We start from the raw sequence: 16,315 nt of genomic DNA, 5'->3' as shown, positions 1-16,315 counted from the left end.
GGTGGACTGAGGCTGGTGACACAATATGGATATGCTTCATTAAGTCAAAACAGAATCTTTAACAGTAGTAGAAACAAGAGGCTCTCAAGAGCCTGAATCACTCACCTGTATTTCAGAGGAGAAGATTTTTAAATGTTAGCAAACTTGATGAACAAATTGTTTATAATTGTCTTTAAAGGGCAATAACTCCTTAAGGGGTCAATTGACAATTTTGGTCATATTAACTTTTTTGTAGATCTTACTTTGCTGAACATTATTGCTGCTTACAGTTTATATATATCTATAATAATATTCAAAATAATAACAAAAAACTGCAAAATTTTGTAAAAACTACAAATTCGGTGGCAGCAACCCAACAATGGGTTGTTCGATTCGTCTGAAAATTTCAGAGCTGATAGATCTTGACCAATTAAACAATTTTACCATATTTCAGATTTGCTCTAAAAGCTTTAGTTTTTGAGATATATGCCAAAAACTGCATTTGACCCCCTATGTTCTATTTTTAGCCATGGCGGCCATGTTTGTCGATGGATCAAAACTTCGGATACAATTTATAAACTAGATACCCTAAGGAACATTTAGTTAAAGTTTGAAGGTATTTAGCCCAGTAGTTTCAGAGGAGAAGATTTTTTAAATAGTTTACGACGACAGACGACGACGACAGACGACGAACGATGACAAGTGATGGCATAAGCTCACATGGGGCCCTTTGGGCCCCGGTGAGTTAAAAAGACGGAAAAGGTAAAAACACATGATGCATAACTATATTTAAAGTGATACAAGTTACAAGTGCATGCTAAAATCTACTCACAAGTTCAGGTGGATAACAGACTGCAGATATCTAACTATACAGGGAAATTTAAAATACATGTAGCCTACTCTTTTTAAGTTTGTCTGAAAAATGAATGCAAGGACATGCTAAACACTTTGTTTATGAAACAATATCATAAGCAGATACCTTATGGAAACTTATATAGTATAGAGATATATATACCTTCAAATGAATATTGGTATTTTGTATATATACTTGTGTACTGTTGAAGACCAAATTGATTATTTTTTTGTGTCTTTTGGTTGTGGTCTCATTGATTGTTCCAATTACATATTTACACTTTATAAGGTTTAATACCTGGAAACCAGTAAACGAATCTCCAGCAATACCAGGCAGTTGTACAAGAAGAACCACATGGACTTTGACCTCACTGTTTTCTTCAAGTATACGTTTGAGTTCCCTCTGTATAGAATATCTGGCACATGCAATCAGTTCTGTATTTTGGTCACCACATTCACACTGAACAATAAGCATTGAATTTGACACTGTTTTACTATCACCAAGTGATCTGTAAAATATTTCAAATACGATGAACAATCATGGATAGAAATTTTTAATGTGTAGACAATTCTATTACCATGTTGTTTTTTTTCTTCATTATTATAAAAAATTACATGAATCAGGCTTGAAGAGAACTTATTGGTTAATTGGTTTTTGAACTATTGTATTATTGTCAGACCCCAAAAGTATCTTTCTTCTATTGATGTTGATTAGTCTGTAGAAAATGAAACAGCGTAAAATTAGGAAATCAATATTGTACTTCAAAAAAATCAATAAAATAATACTGAGAAATGAATTGAGAAAATTTGTATTTTTACAAAATTGATGAAGATATTTTATTGGTTGAGTAAGGGTCTTAAATTGATGCTTAGGGCTGTTTAATGACCTTGATGTATTTAAAAGTGTGATCATTTCAGATCAATGAACTGGAAAATGTCTAGATGTATAACAGGATTAAAAGCATTGTTCCTTTTATATGAAACTTTTCTTCTATTTCATTAGATTTTTATCCACCAGATACCCCTTCATATTATTCACAGTTATAAACCAAGTTCTAATTACCGGTAAGAACCTGCAGGTTTTTAGCAGGAAGAAGATCCACATTAGAACAACAAGGTCATTTGTATTAAATTTGTTGTGTTTTATTTTAATCCAGTTTATTTGACAATGAGGAAATGTGAAATATGAGATATCTGTTTTCCTTGGTGGAGATTTTTTACAATCTCTCAAGAGTTTGCATTACTGAGCAGTTTTTTTCTGAAATGTTTTTCATTGTAGTTAAATGCTCTTGTCACTACATTGTCCTTGTATCCAAGGAATACCAGACAAGTCAATGAAACAGATTTGAAAAAAAAATACATAACATTAAAATTGATGCATTTATATATTTGCCTTGTGTAATTTTGTAATTAAAATTTAACTTGTGATGATGCCTTAATTGATGGTTATTACTTCTACATGAACATGTAAATGTAACTTCTTACTGGTAAAGTACAATACTTTATCTTTGTTGCAGTCTGCAAAGACTACATAAGTGTGTGCCCTTTTCCTTAATATTTTTGCCGTTATTATAGTATCAAGTACCTAATTTGTTTGCTAAATTGTTGTTCTGTATGAAATTGCTGTAATGTCAGTGAGATCACATTTTGTCTGTCAATTGGTATGGATTCACAAAGATCCTCACATTCTGCTTGTGACAAGATCCTAGAGTTTGTAGTTATCTGAAAAGAGAAGATATTAATAAAATATGTAGTTCAAGTTCAGACTCAAGTTTATAATTCTAATCTTCCTTCCGACTTTTATTGAGAATTTCAAATTGCTTCTTCAAATTCAGATTTTTTTTAAAATTCTTAAGGAAAGACTTTTGTTTGGTCAAAAATATAAAGAAATAGTCCATGGTACACATGCTAAATTGGAGATTGTACCCTTGATTAATGCTCTATCATTGTATTTCATTTCTATATGGCAATATTACAACAATCAACTAGCAAATTGCTCAGAGATAAGTTTAAATTTTAAACTTTGTCAAATTTTAGGTTCTAGAGTTGAACATATAAATTTTGACAGAAATAGACATTTTGATGTTTACCATATTTTATTTTTCAAATAAATATGTTTCACTTTAATACTTTAAAACAGTAGATTAAGCAATATCATGGGCAAAAGATATTACATTTGTAGTGAGCCATCTATTGAAGATATGTGGACTATGTGCAATCTTATATTATAGAGATATGCTGGGACTTGGACATGAGAAAGCTTAGAAATAGCAGAAAGCAACCAAAAACAGCTCAAGCTTTTTTGTAGAGTGCATAGGTGTTCATCTCTCATTCATATAGATTTTTTTTCAAAATTTGCAAGAAAGGCCAAATGCAGATCCCTAAAACATTTTAAACTGTGCTTCTATTTGTAACTACTAACTAATATCAGCTAAAATTAGACTTAAAGTAATAGTTTGAAGAACGTGGATTTATTATCAACTTACCTGAGCATAGAAACTTTGATCAGGGTCATCTTGAAGTCTTTTACAAAGGTAATCTGTCAAACTCTCATGCTGTTGTTGTTTACTGTAGATTTCCATTTCTTCTCCACCACCATTCTGTGTCACAGCAGCTGGTGTAGCACACCAAAGCAATGTTGACTTTCCTTCTTTTAAGATCTGATAAAAGATCATTTCATTCAAGTTACTCTGTTGTCTTTTTTACAAATGTTTCCAAATTTTCAATGTATAGTTTCATTGTGGTCTTATATGCAACAGTTCGTCACAAAAAGCACAAGAATCTCCCCACAAATACTGATAAAAAGGTTGAACTGTGAACAACTGCTAACTAATGATATCTGGCATACTGGCCATAAGTAATCAGTAAACAAGAATTGATTAGTGGTGGAAGTGAAAATATATCACACTTTAAAGCATGCTCACATGAAATTTCAGGAAGATGTGATTTATAGTTGTAGAGAAAAATATAATGAAAATTTCGTTACATGTTCATTATGTTACGTCTAAAATATATCTGTAAACAGGAAATTGAGGACTGATGAATGTGAAAAATATTTGTTTTAGAATAAATATGTCAGATTTGTTTTCCCTAAATTGTTCTGATATAAGTTAGGGCGTTAGTTTTCTTGTTTGAATTATTTCACTATTTGTCATGTTGCTGTTTCACAATTTGTCCTATTGGATCCTTTTAAAGCGGACTATATGGTATGGTTTTGCTCATTGTTGAAGGCAAGAAAGCTTAAGATTTAAGTACAATAAGGGCCTTGCTGGCTTTGAAAATTTGAAATTAATTAAGTACCTGTTCTCTTTCATTGTGAATTGTCTGTGTTGTAGATTTTCTTTTCTCACAAATATCATGTATAATAGCAGCACATGTATCTGCATGATACCCTATGAAGGTATCACCTATCTTTTTTTCCACTTTCCTAAATAACATGAGTGTGACATTACTTTCATGGGATAAAAGTCTAGCATGTTTATTGTCAGTAAAATTACATAATCATACTTCAAAACTACGGAAAACAAATGATAATTCAAAGTTGCTAATTTTAGCAGATTTGTCTGCTGTATAGAACCAGTTACAATAAATGAATTTGTTTTTAGTACTCAGACAAAAAGCGACATACATTCGAACCTCGTTGTGTTGAAGTCGAAGAGACCTGACCAAAGTATTCGACTTATCAGAGGTTCGACTCATTCGAGGTCGAGTGTGTTGTCATAAATTCTGAATGCATGAAATACGGTATGAGATTTGTGTAAACTAGAAACTTTGAGTGTGCCATTTTTCGATAGGACACTTTATGATTGTGTAATATTCAATCTCCATTTTTGGTCTTTCATAATAATTAAACACACAAGTACAGATACAAATCATGCACATATAAAATCAATAGCTACACAAATATTTACAAAGGTCAGTCACTATAAATTATGAAATCACTCGCGGAACAAAATAAGTTCTGAACAGTCTCTGATGAGGTCGTCTGCTTTACATTAAATTATCATGAATTTATTATAATCGTCTTAATCCTTTAATTCATTGTAATTAATGAGTTTTAATTCTAACGATTCATTTAAACCTCGGTTTGGGTCATTTAAATTCGTTTCGTTTTTATCTCATGTGAAATATGTTCAACACTCTAATGTTTGGCATGAACAACCAACAAAGGTGTAAATTACTGGTCACCATAAACATGTCATTCTAACTGTTATACAAACACATATGTTTACTAAACTTTAATCTCTTTTGAAAATGATTAGGTTACATAAGAAATACATCCGATTTGAATTTTTATCATTCCGTCTGCATCTTTCGAAAATTCTTGCATCGAGGGGACTATAAGATTTACTCGACTTAACTGAGTATTAGAATTAACCAAGTTGGACTCACCACTGGTAATTATGCATTGATCAAACAGGAATTTTACCAACCAAGAAATTACTTTGACTCATCCGAGTTTTCAACACGAGGTTCGACTGTAGTTTTAATCTCAACAGCTGATATCACTATTTGTTTTACAAAAACTTGCATTGCCTGAAGCTATGGTCTTAATGTTGTTATTTGTAAACAGTCACTTCCAGACCCTCCCAAACATTTTATCAATGTAATTTTTACTCTTATCTTCCCATGAATGACTGCTTAATACAGGTTTGACTGTTGTTCCCTTCTTGTTCATACATCTCTCTTGTAGCACTTGGCATTAAGGAGTAAGAACAAAGACTGATCGGCTTGGAGTCAGAATAATGTGTCCAGCACAGGTGACATGTCTTCCTTGCAGATTGTAACCCTGAAAACTATCATGTTAAAAATCTGGCTTACTGTGTCAGTCCAGTACAAAGCAGGCTCCATATTCAAATCCCACTAAAATGTTTTCGTCCTGAATATGCACTTAAATTGCCACTTGACACTAAAGAGCCATCTTTCATCATCCTCTTGATTTGTCATATTTGTTGTGTACTAAGTATCAAGTTATGGTCATTTATTACTTTAAACATGTTCATTGAGTTTTCTTTCATCAGCGCCATTAATGACTTTTAAAAAAATAGTGGAACTTACTTGTATCCAATTTGATTAGGTGATTTGTCTGCTGCACAAGTTTCGGCCCATTCAGTCAGTGCTTCGGTAAGCTCAGCCTGTTCTCCTGTTAACATTGTATTCATCGACAAGAAATGTTTTTCAAGACGATTGATCAGTGGTATAGGAAATTTGTCATATACAACTTGTTTTTCTGCTACAACAACCAATCTGAAACAGACAATTATAGGTCCTCTTGTTTGAAGGGTACTTTAATGCCGCCTAATAACTAATGATAAAATGCAAGTTTTATGACATTTATATTCCTGATTGTTCTGGTTAAAATTCAGTTCCCCTCATCCTACTGTTATAATTAAAGCTTAGGGCAAGTTGGGAAATACCCTTTTTTCATTGTAAAAGTGTAAAAACTTAAAGTAAGATTCACAGTAGTCTTAAGTTTCATTTAAAACTAGACAAGGATGTCTAACTTAAAGGAACTTCAATACACAGATAGGGCAAAGCATAAATTGCAATCATGTTAGAAGTTTCAAATGTTAAAATATCATTAATGTATCATCAATACTTCCCAAAAATAAAAAGAAATACCAAAAAATAATCAAAGTCATTCAAGCATGTAATAAAGGTTAAGCTGACTCAAGATGAGGATTCAATTGATAAAACATCTCTAAACATTTACAATATAATGCAAACTGTACCTGAATTTCTTGTGTACCCTACATTTGACTCTGTGTGTTCCAAGTCCCAGGTCTACATATCTTTCTCCTCCAAATTCAACATAATACTAAAATACAAACTCTAATAGCTATAGTTTTCTTTCAACTTCAATAATAAATGCACACATGAATTCATAAAATATCTTAAGAGAGATTTTGAATGCACCAGCTAATGTACCAACTACATACTCTTGAACCTGATTGATTCAACGAGAGAGATGAACAACATTTTTATCATAAAACAAAGTAATAAATATTGAACTTCATAATATTTACACAACAAAATTAGACATGTGAAAAATTCAAAGAAATGAATGATAAGCTGCAAAAATTTCTTTTCAGCCTATGATTTCACCTGGTTGGCTGCATGCACCTAATCAAGCTAGTTTGTCTAACGAAATATTGCATGAATCTATATATAAACTATATAAAAACAAAATATTTTTATAACACTCTATACCATTCGACACCATGCACTGCTCACACTATCTGATATCCATGTTCAGTGAACTGTCAAATCTAGGTCAATACCCAAATTTTGCATATATATTAACAATTCACCCCATTATGAACATCTGCAAACAAAGTTTCAAGTTCAAGTTGATGTGACCACAATCTACTTTAATTTAAAGCATCAGAAAAAGGGCACAGGGCGGCAGTCGGGAAAGGGCGGGTGGCCCGCCCTGTGAAAACAATCAAGCTGGATCACTGATTTAAAACTTTAATTTAATACTATCATAGGGAAGGCATAAAAATATCATTTAAAGCTTTCTTGTGTAATGGGAGATAATCATCTGTGTTTTAAATGTTTAAAAATATATAATAATAACTTGCCTGATTGAGAGCATCATACAGACTTTCATACAGGTTTTCTAGATTTAGTAGAATCACAGTGCTACCAGTTTCCATGCACACTTTGATACGATTGATGTTTCTACACACCTAAAACATTGAACAATTCTGGAGAATAAAATAATTTTACAAGCAAGACATAGGATATGTTCTGAAATTTAGTTGAATTGGTCAATTTTATTTTTAGTCAAAGCTTTTCAAGTGATTGTAAGGTATCGGAAACATTTTACTTCTGATGGCTTTACATTAGATTTACATGGGTTCCATCTGTCATTTTGGCTTCAACAGCTGACAATAATTTTCAAACAATGTTAGTGATCTAGTAATTAAAAGAAATTTCAACTGGATTGCAAGATTGACACCTATGCAGCTCGTCTCCAATTGTCATATTGGTTTATTTTTAAATGATGTCCAACCAACCATATCATGTGTTTAAAATGTTGCTCAGAGCAAAGAGATTACTGTAACTAGGGATGAAAACTCTTTGGTTGAGTTTGTTATTTTGCAATGACTGAAGATGAGTCAATACTGTTCTAAGGGAGATAATTAACCTAATAATGAACATGAATTAGCTGAAACATCCTGTTTTTACTGGTTTTGTTTACAATGACATCATATTTAAGGATTTTATCACAGGACTTCAAAGAGGAATTTTTATACTAGCAGAGAAGTGTCCATCGAAAAAGATACAAAGGACTTCTTTTGTTGTTTTTAATTGAAACAGAGGAAAAAATATTAGTTTTTTGCCCAAATTTCTAGTTATTTTTTATTCATTTAAGAATTCACAAAGAATTCACTCATGTAAAATAACTATAAAAATAAACATCTGCGCCACGAGCGCATGATACGCCCGTCGTTTTGTGTGTGAATTTTTATGCAATAATCATAAATAGTTTCTGACATACAGCGCGACATGCGAAAACCCCCCCTTTTTACAAAAAACTCATTTTGAATCAAAACTAAAAAGTATACAGATCTTTAGATTAATATAACTAAGAAGTGTGTAAAATTTTAAGCAATAATCATAAATCATTTTTGAGATACAGCGCGACATGTGAAAAACCCCTGCCCCTTTTTTTACAAAATACTCAATAACTCAAAAATAAAATTTTGAATCATCACCAAAAAGTATACAGATCTTAAGATTAATATAACTAAGAAGTGTGTAAAGTTTTAAGCAATAATCATAAATTGTTTGTGAGATACGGCGCGACATGTGAAAAAAAACACACACCTGTTTTAGTTACTAAGTCCCGTAACTCAAAAAGTTTTAACTATATTTTCACCAAACAGTATACAGATCGTTTGACCATCATAAGAAACAACTATGTTAAGTTTCATGAAATTTGGATAAGTCGTTCTCAAGTTACGGTGCGACAAGTTTACGCTGGACAGACAGATGGACAGACAGACAGACGACATTTGTATACCATAATACGTCCGGTCAAAATTTTGACGGGCGTATAAAAATGACAGAGACTTCAAAATCTACTCTTTAATATCAATTATTATACACTTTGGATATAAGAAGTTATTGGTAAATGCAGACAAAAAGATTGGTATAAAACCTTGTTTGAATGGAGGGGATTTTGAAAACACAGTCAGTAATCTATTTAGTCATGTATTTTCTGAGTATTTTGAAATCAATGTACTGAAAGGCTTAAAATTAATTTATAAAATTTAAAACAGAAATATTGTACAACTTCACCTGAGTGTATTCTTGGTCACTTGGAAAGCTGCTTCCAAAAATTACTTCTGCATTGTGCATGGAGAAAATCTTCTGCTGTAGAATTGACAAAGCTCCATAATTTTCTGTCAGCAACAATAGGTATCTACTTTCACTGCAATATGGAATAATTTCAATTTAAATCTAACATGAGTGAAAACTCTTAATTGACAAATAATTGGACAATGCTAATAAAAACTAAGTATTTGAAAAAATTCTGACCAGTTGAAAAGTTTAATTTCAATTTAATGAAACAAATTGCATTTGGTCAAGATTTGGAATTTATTGCAATAGCAATACTCACCATCAAACCAATGTAAATTAGCCTTTGACTTTCAACTTAATTACAAAATCCTCGTTGTACAATATTGATCAGGGGTGTAATTCCAGAAATTGGTTAAATGTGCTCCGCCTGGAGCAGCTGGATACAACTGCAGAGGTTGAACTCTGAACAGTTGGGGCAAGTATAGACAAAATATTCAAGCTTGATACAGCACTGATTTTGGATAGTGATTCAATATTTGACACATTATAGATTTCTGACACAGAATAAATGTGATCAGATAACTTAAAAATTTGAAATGGGACATTTAATCTACTTAATGGTCCAATATCCAATTCCATGGTTAGATTCAGCATATAAAATAATAAAATGCTCCGCAGGGCGCAGCTTGATAAGACCGCAGAGGTCGAACCCTGAACAGTTGGGGCAAGTATGGACACAACATTAAAGCTTGATACAGCTCTGAATTTGGATTGTGATTAAATATTTGACACAGCATAGGTTTCTGACACAGAATGAATGTGGTCTAAGAACTTAAAAATTTTAAATTGGACATTCACCTATTATGGTCCAATATCCAAAATCTAAATACATGGTTAGATTCAGCATATCAAAGAACCCCAAGAATTCAATTTTTGATGAAATCAAACAAAGTTTAATTTTGGACCCTTTTGACCTCAATGTGGACAAAGTTGATAACGGGGCCCAAAAATCAAAAATCTAAATACATGGTTAGATTCAGCATATCAAAGAACCCCATATATTCAATTTTTGTTGAAATCAAACAAAGTTTAATTTTGGACCCCGATTTAGACCAACTTGAAAACTGGGCCCATAATCAAAAATCTAAATACATGTTTAGATTCAGCATATCAAAGAACCCTAAAAATTCAATTTTTGTTAAAATCAAACTAAGATTAATTTTGGACCCTTTGGACCTTAATGTAGACCAATTTGAAAACGGAACCAAAAATTAAGAATCTAAATACACGGTTAGATTCGGCATATCAAAGGACCCCAATAATTCAATTTTTGATGAAATCAAACAAAGTTAAATTTTGGACCCTTTGGACCTCAACGTGGACCAATTTAAAAACGGGGCCCAAAATCCAAAAACTTAATACACGGTTAGATTCAGCATATTAAAGAACCCCAAGAATTCAAGAATAAAACCCCATTGAAATTGATCAAGAAATAAGCAATTTATACGAAGTATCTTCTTTTGCACAATACTGTGCAATTGAATATTTCTTGCTATTGTGCAATACTGTACAATTGACAATTTCTTGCTATTGCGCAATATTGTGCTATTGAATATTTCTTGCTATTGCGCAATACTGTGCAATTGAAGATTTCTTGCTATTGCGCAATACTGTGCAATTGAAGATTTCTTGCTATTGTGCAATACTGTGCAATTGAAAATTTCTTGCTATTGCACAATACTTATTATATAATAATTTACACATCCTGTTTGGTGTGTATCTCCTACCATATCATTATTATTTGCTTTAAAATATTAATCAGAAATAACCAACTTAAAATGGAAAATTTTAAAAGAAAAAAAAAATGAAAAAAAGAAAAAAAAAGAAAAAAAAAAAATCCCCCCCCCCAAATTTTTTGAACCCCCTTATGATTCATCACCCCCAAACTCAATCCCAGCCTTCCCTTTGTGGTATGGTACCTTGCAGTACAATTTCAGAGAGATCCATACACTTGAACACAAGTTATTGTCTGGAAACTAGAAAAATGCTTATTTTTGGCCCCTTTTTGGCCCCCAATTCCTAAACGTTTCGGGCAATTACCCCCAAACTCAATTCCGGCTTTCCCTTTGTGATATGGAACCTTGTAGTGCAATTTCAGAAATATCCAAACACTTACACACAAGTTATTGTCATGAAACTAGAAAAATGCTTGTTTTTTGCCCCTTTTTTGGCCCCTAATTCCCAAAATTTTGAGGCAATTACCACCAAAATCAATTACAGCCTTCCCTTTGTGATATGGAACCTTGTGGTACAATGTCAGAGAGATCCATACACTTACACACAAGTTATTGTCTGGAAGTTACAAAAATGCTTATTTTGGCCCCTAATTCCTTAACTGTTGGTACCATAACCCCCAAAATCAATCCCAACCTACCTTTCGTGGTATTGAACCTTATGGTAAAATTTCATGGAGATCCATTCACTTAAACTAAAGTTAGAGTGCGAAAACCAATGTGTCTTCGGACGACGCCAGACGACGACGACGCCAACGTCATACCAATATACAACCAAAAAATTTTTAATTTTTGCGGTCGTATAAAAACCATGAATAAGTTTAATTTTGGACCTTTTGGACCTTAATATAGACTAATTTGAAAACAGGGCCCAAAATTAAAAATCAGAATGCACAGTTAGATTCAGCATATCATTGAACCACAAGAATTCAGTTTCTGATCAAATCAAACAAAGTCTACTTTTGGACCCTATTTAAAAATGTCCAAATATCCAATATAGTAATACATTGTATAAACCTCAAACAATTCAAAACTTTAAATTAATCCTCATTGAAATTGGTTAAAAGATTTATTTATTTTCAACTGAAGATTTCTTGCTGTTGTGCAATACTTTGCTGTTGCACAATACTTAGTAAATCTGTTTACAAACTAAATATAATAATTTACACACCCTGTTTGGTGTGTATCTCCTGCCATATCAGTATTTGTTGTTTCTTTAAATAGATCAGAAATAATTTTATGTTAGAACCAGCTTAGCCAGTATTAGGAAAGTCTTGTTTTTGGCCCCTATTTGGCCTCTAGTTTCTTAACGATAAAAGCCACAACTCACAAAATTGACCCCAACCTTCTGTCGTGGTATGGAACCTTGTAGTACAATTTCATAGAGATCCATACACTTATACACAAGTTATTGTCTGGAAGCTAGAAAAATGCCTTTTTTGGCCCATTTTTGACCCCTTATTCCTAAACGTTTCGGGCAATTACCCCCAAACTCAATTCCAGCTTTCCCTTTGTGATATGGAACCTTGTAGTGCAATTTCAGAAATATCCAAACACTTACACAGTTGGGACCATAACCCCCAAAATCAATCCCAACCTTCCTTCCAAATTTCATAGAGATCCATTCACTTATACTAAAGTTATTGTACGGAAACCAAATGTCTTAGAACGACGACAATTGCTTACCTGTCTGCTTGACCACTCAGACATGCTTTTATCATTCCAGTTGAAGAACATTCAGGATCATACTCTGTTTCCTGTAATATATATATATATATATATAGATAAACAATTAACAAAACACAATAACATTATTTACTCTATTTTAACTTTTAAAGACAATGTAAAATTAACAATAATAATATCAATAGACAAATGTTTACAATATAAACGATTACATAATAATATTTTTATGTTCTAGTATTAAAATTTATGCAGAAAAGGTAATTTTGTCCATATAGATATAATAGTGTCATATATTTACTGCTATCAATGCATGCTATATGCTAACTATTCCTCTATTCTATTCTGTATACATTGTTGCAATGAAACCAATATGACCCCTACAATGATAATTCATGTACCTCTTCATTTCTGTTGACTACCTCTGCAAGATTTCTAGCAAATATGTCGACAGGTTTTATAACTTCTTCTGGTAATCCACCAAAATTTCTAAGAATACAGTGTTTCAGCTGTAGCCAAGTTGGTTTACTCCTTGACTTTGATATAAATCCATAAAGCATCTTTAACAAACTGAAAATCCAAGTATTAATTGTATAGTTACTGTTCATGTTTCATCATAACTTGTTAAATAAACACCAGTGACCAGATTGGTTTTGAATTTTGGCAAGGGATATAATTCTAGATACCATTTGGAATAAAAAACAAGAGGCTGTCAGAGTGACAGCAAACCGGATTTTTTAAACATTTATTTGTGTTCTGGCATTTTTTAATATCACAAGGACAATAACTCTGGAACGGTAAAAGTGAAAATCATCAATATAGGGTGCTATAAACAGTTTCGTATAAAAAACTAGGGGTTATTCCCCGACTAAATAAACCATGGAGGGAAATCCCTTTTTATTCATATAATTGGTGAAAAAGTATCATGTTTTTTGTATTTGATTGTAAAAATTAGTTAATTAGCTTTCAATTTAAACAGGTTGAATGATTAAAATAATTTTAAAAATTAGATTAAATATACATGTTTTGAGGGGAGACAACACTGTAAACATCCTGTTTTTTTGGCAGTGAAAATTGAAAACTTATTTGCAGCCACTGTAGCTCTTTTCCAAGCAGGAAACCGTACCCTGAAACAAGATTTTTATTAAAGGACAGGTAAAAACCTATGAATTTCATACAGTTTTGATTATGAGAAATGTGCCTGTATCATGTTTACATGGGTATGCACATGACCTGATTTCAGGTTTTTTATTATTCAGATTAGGCAACAACTTTTTCCCCATTTTCTCTGGATAGAACTTTTTACTATATTAAAAGTACAGTATATTTTTATTTCAATATAAACTAGAGAAAATTCTGATTCCAGTAATATCTAGTTTTATACAAGTATCTTTATTAACCATTCCACCACTAAGGGTCACTTAGGCATGGTCCCTTAAAATATGACGTCATAGAAAAAAAACTGTTGATTGCACCCTTAAAGGGTCAAACATATAATATAGTGAGGTTTTAGCATAGAAATGTGTTAGTGAATTGAGTAAAACAATTCTGAAAAATATCATATGGCATGCATACATTAATTTAAAAGCATCAGTTTGGTATATTTAATGCAAATATTACAGATTTGTACATAGCAACCAGATATAAGAAAACAAGACTGTGTGCACATTTTGAAGTTTTTTCATCTTTTTGCGACGTTATAATATTTTTATTCATTCTCTCATATATTTGGATCCAAAAGTTGCACATGAAAAGTGTAGATTTTTTCTACTTTGACCTTTACTACTGATCAGTGTAACATACATTTTTATTCATTATATTATATATTTGGTACTTTTTATAGTCAAATAGCTACAAGTGCCGTTCCTAAGAAATACACTATTTCAATATTTTTCTCAACTCAGCTACACCTTAGTTCATATAATACAAGGGACAAAATCTGTTTAAAGTAACTTTATGTATGTTTATTTCATAGTATTTATTCTATTTATTCAATAGAAACCCAATTTTATGATTTTTTTTCTTTGTATAACTGATGAAAATGTGATACAGGAAATGTTTGGAATATGCCAGTTTAACAATTTGCCACTGGCCAATATGCCAATACTATGCGACATAAAAAATGAGCTGTAGTTTCACTATCGATGGTCGCAATCCTTAAAGTAAGACATCATTTTAATCGATATAATGTACAGATTCAGAAAAGTAGAGAATTTTTTATATATCGCATACAAAGTTTTGCTTAAGGGTGCTATAAACAGTTTCGTATAAAAAACTAGGGGTTATTCCCCGACTAAATAAACCATGGAGGGAAATCCCTTTTTATTCATATAATTGGTGAAAAAGTATCATGTTTTTTGTATTTGATTGTAAAAATTAGTTAATTAGCTTTCAATTTAAACAGGTTGAATGATTAAAATAATTTTAAAAATTAGATTAAATATACATGTTTTGAGGGGAGACAACACTGTAAACATCCTGTTTTTTTGGCAGTGAAAATTGAAAACTTATTTGCAGCCACTGTAGCTCTTTTCCAAGCAGGAAACCGTACCCTGAAACAAGATTTTTATTAAAGGACAGGTAGGTAAAAACCTATGAATTTCATACAGTTTTGATTATGAGAAATGTGCCTGTATCATGTTTACATGGGTATGCACATGACCTGATTTCAGGTTTTTTATGTTCAGATTAGGCAACAACTTTTTCCCCATTTTCTCTGGATAGAACTTTTTTACTATATTAAAAGTACAGTATATTTTTATTTCAATATAAACTAGGGAAAATTCTGATTCCAGTAATATCTAGTTTTATACAAGTATCTTTATTAACCATTCCACCACTAAGGGTCACTTAGGCATGGTCCCTTAAAATATGACGTCATAGAAAAAAAACTGTTGATTGCACCCATAGAATCCGATCTCCATTTTTCATCAAAATTTGGAAAGATTTGGTTGAACGGTTCATCAGTTAAAGCACGGACGTGACTGGAAACACCATTTTTCAATCTTTCAAGAACCATAACTCCGGAATAATGAAAGTGAAAATCGTCAATATCGAACTTGACCTATTTTTTGTTATCAGTTATAATATATTAAAATTTGAAAAGCTTTAGTTGGACGGTTCAGGAGTTAAAGCACAGACACAACTGGAAACACCATTTTTCAATCTTTCAAGAACAATAACTCCTGAACAGTGAGAGTGAAAATCATCAATATTGAACTTGACCTCCATTTTGTCATCAGTAACAACATATCAAAATTTGAAAAGCTTTGGTTGAACGGTTCATGACTAAATGCACGGACACTGTTTGGCAGCCACCCGCGTGGATACCCAACCAGCCCTGCAGTCGTATATCTCCAAATCAAAAACCAATTTTTCCTTCGGAACTCAAATTAAAAATTGCCTTCATTGCTGTTTGTCTATCATGTATTCATTAATTTTGAAGCTAACTAGACAAAAAAATTAAGAAGCTTGTGAGGAAAGACTTGATAGAAATAAGCAGCTTCGCCAAGAGCACAGGATACATCCTTATTTTTCATAGTGAAATTGTTACAAGAACTAGAGGCTCTCAAGAGCCTGTGTCGCTCACCTGTATCTACTATGTTTTTGGAAATCATGTAAAATAAGGTTAAAATCATAATAAATAGTATTAGATACCCTAATAATGATAGAGGCCAAGTTTGGTTTAATTTGGC

At 32.1% G+C, this 16,315-nt stretch overlaps 1 protein-coding gene across 1 annotated transcript in view; it reads right to left on the bottom strand.

The window, feature by feature from the left end:
- LOC127723416 (E3 ubiquitin-protein ligase RNF213-like) overlaps nucleotides 1-16,315 on the bottom strand; it is a 135,919-nt gene that overhangs the window by 79,526 nt on the left and 40,078 nt on the right. Inside the window, exons 29-38 of the mRNA XM_052230074.1 lie at nucleotides 13,022-13,190; nucleotides 12,624-12,694; nucleotides 9,142-9,274; nucleotides 7,416-7,523; nucleotides 6,564-6,649; nucleotides 5,890-6,078; nucleotides 4,132-4,258; nucleotides 3,318-3,491; nucleotides 2,417-2,553; nucleotides 1,130-1,340 (exon numbers count right to left, since the gene is read on the bottom strand). Coding sequence (XP_052086034.1) covers nucleotides 1,130-1,340; nucleotides 2,417-2,553; nucleotides 3,318-3,491; nucleotides 4,132-4,258; nucleotides 5,890-6,078; nucleotides 6,564-6,649; nucleotides 7,416-7,523; nucleotides 9,142-9,274; nucleotides 12,624-12,694; nucleotides 13,022-13,190 — 1,405 coding nt within the window. The remainder of the gene's footprint in view (nucleotides 1-1,129; nucleotides 1,341-2,416; nucleotides 2,554-3,317; nucleotides 3,492-4,131; nucleotides 4,259-5,889; nucleotides 6,079-6,563; nucleotides 6,650-7,415; nucleotides 7,524-9,141; nucleotides 9,275-12,623; nucleotides 12,695-13,021; nucleotides 13,191-16,315) is intronic.

This window comes from Mytilus californianus, unplaced genomic scaffold, assembly GCF_021869535.1.
Source record: "Mytilus californianus isolate M0D057914Y unplaced genomic scaffold, xbMytCali1.0.p SCAF_1, whole genome shotgun sequence".
In the NCBI taxonomy this organism is placed as follows: Eukaryota; Metazoa; Mollusca; class Bivalvia; order Mytilida; family Mytilidae; genus Mytilus; species Mytilus californianus.
The sequence above is the reverse complement of the archived record's forward strand: the minus strand, read 5'-3'. Positions and strand labels throughout refer to the sequence as shown.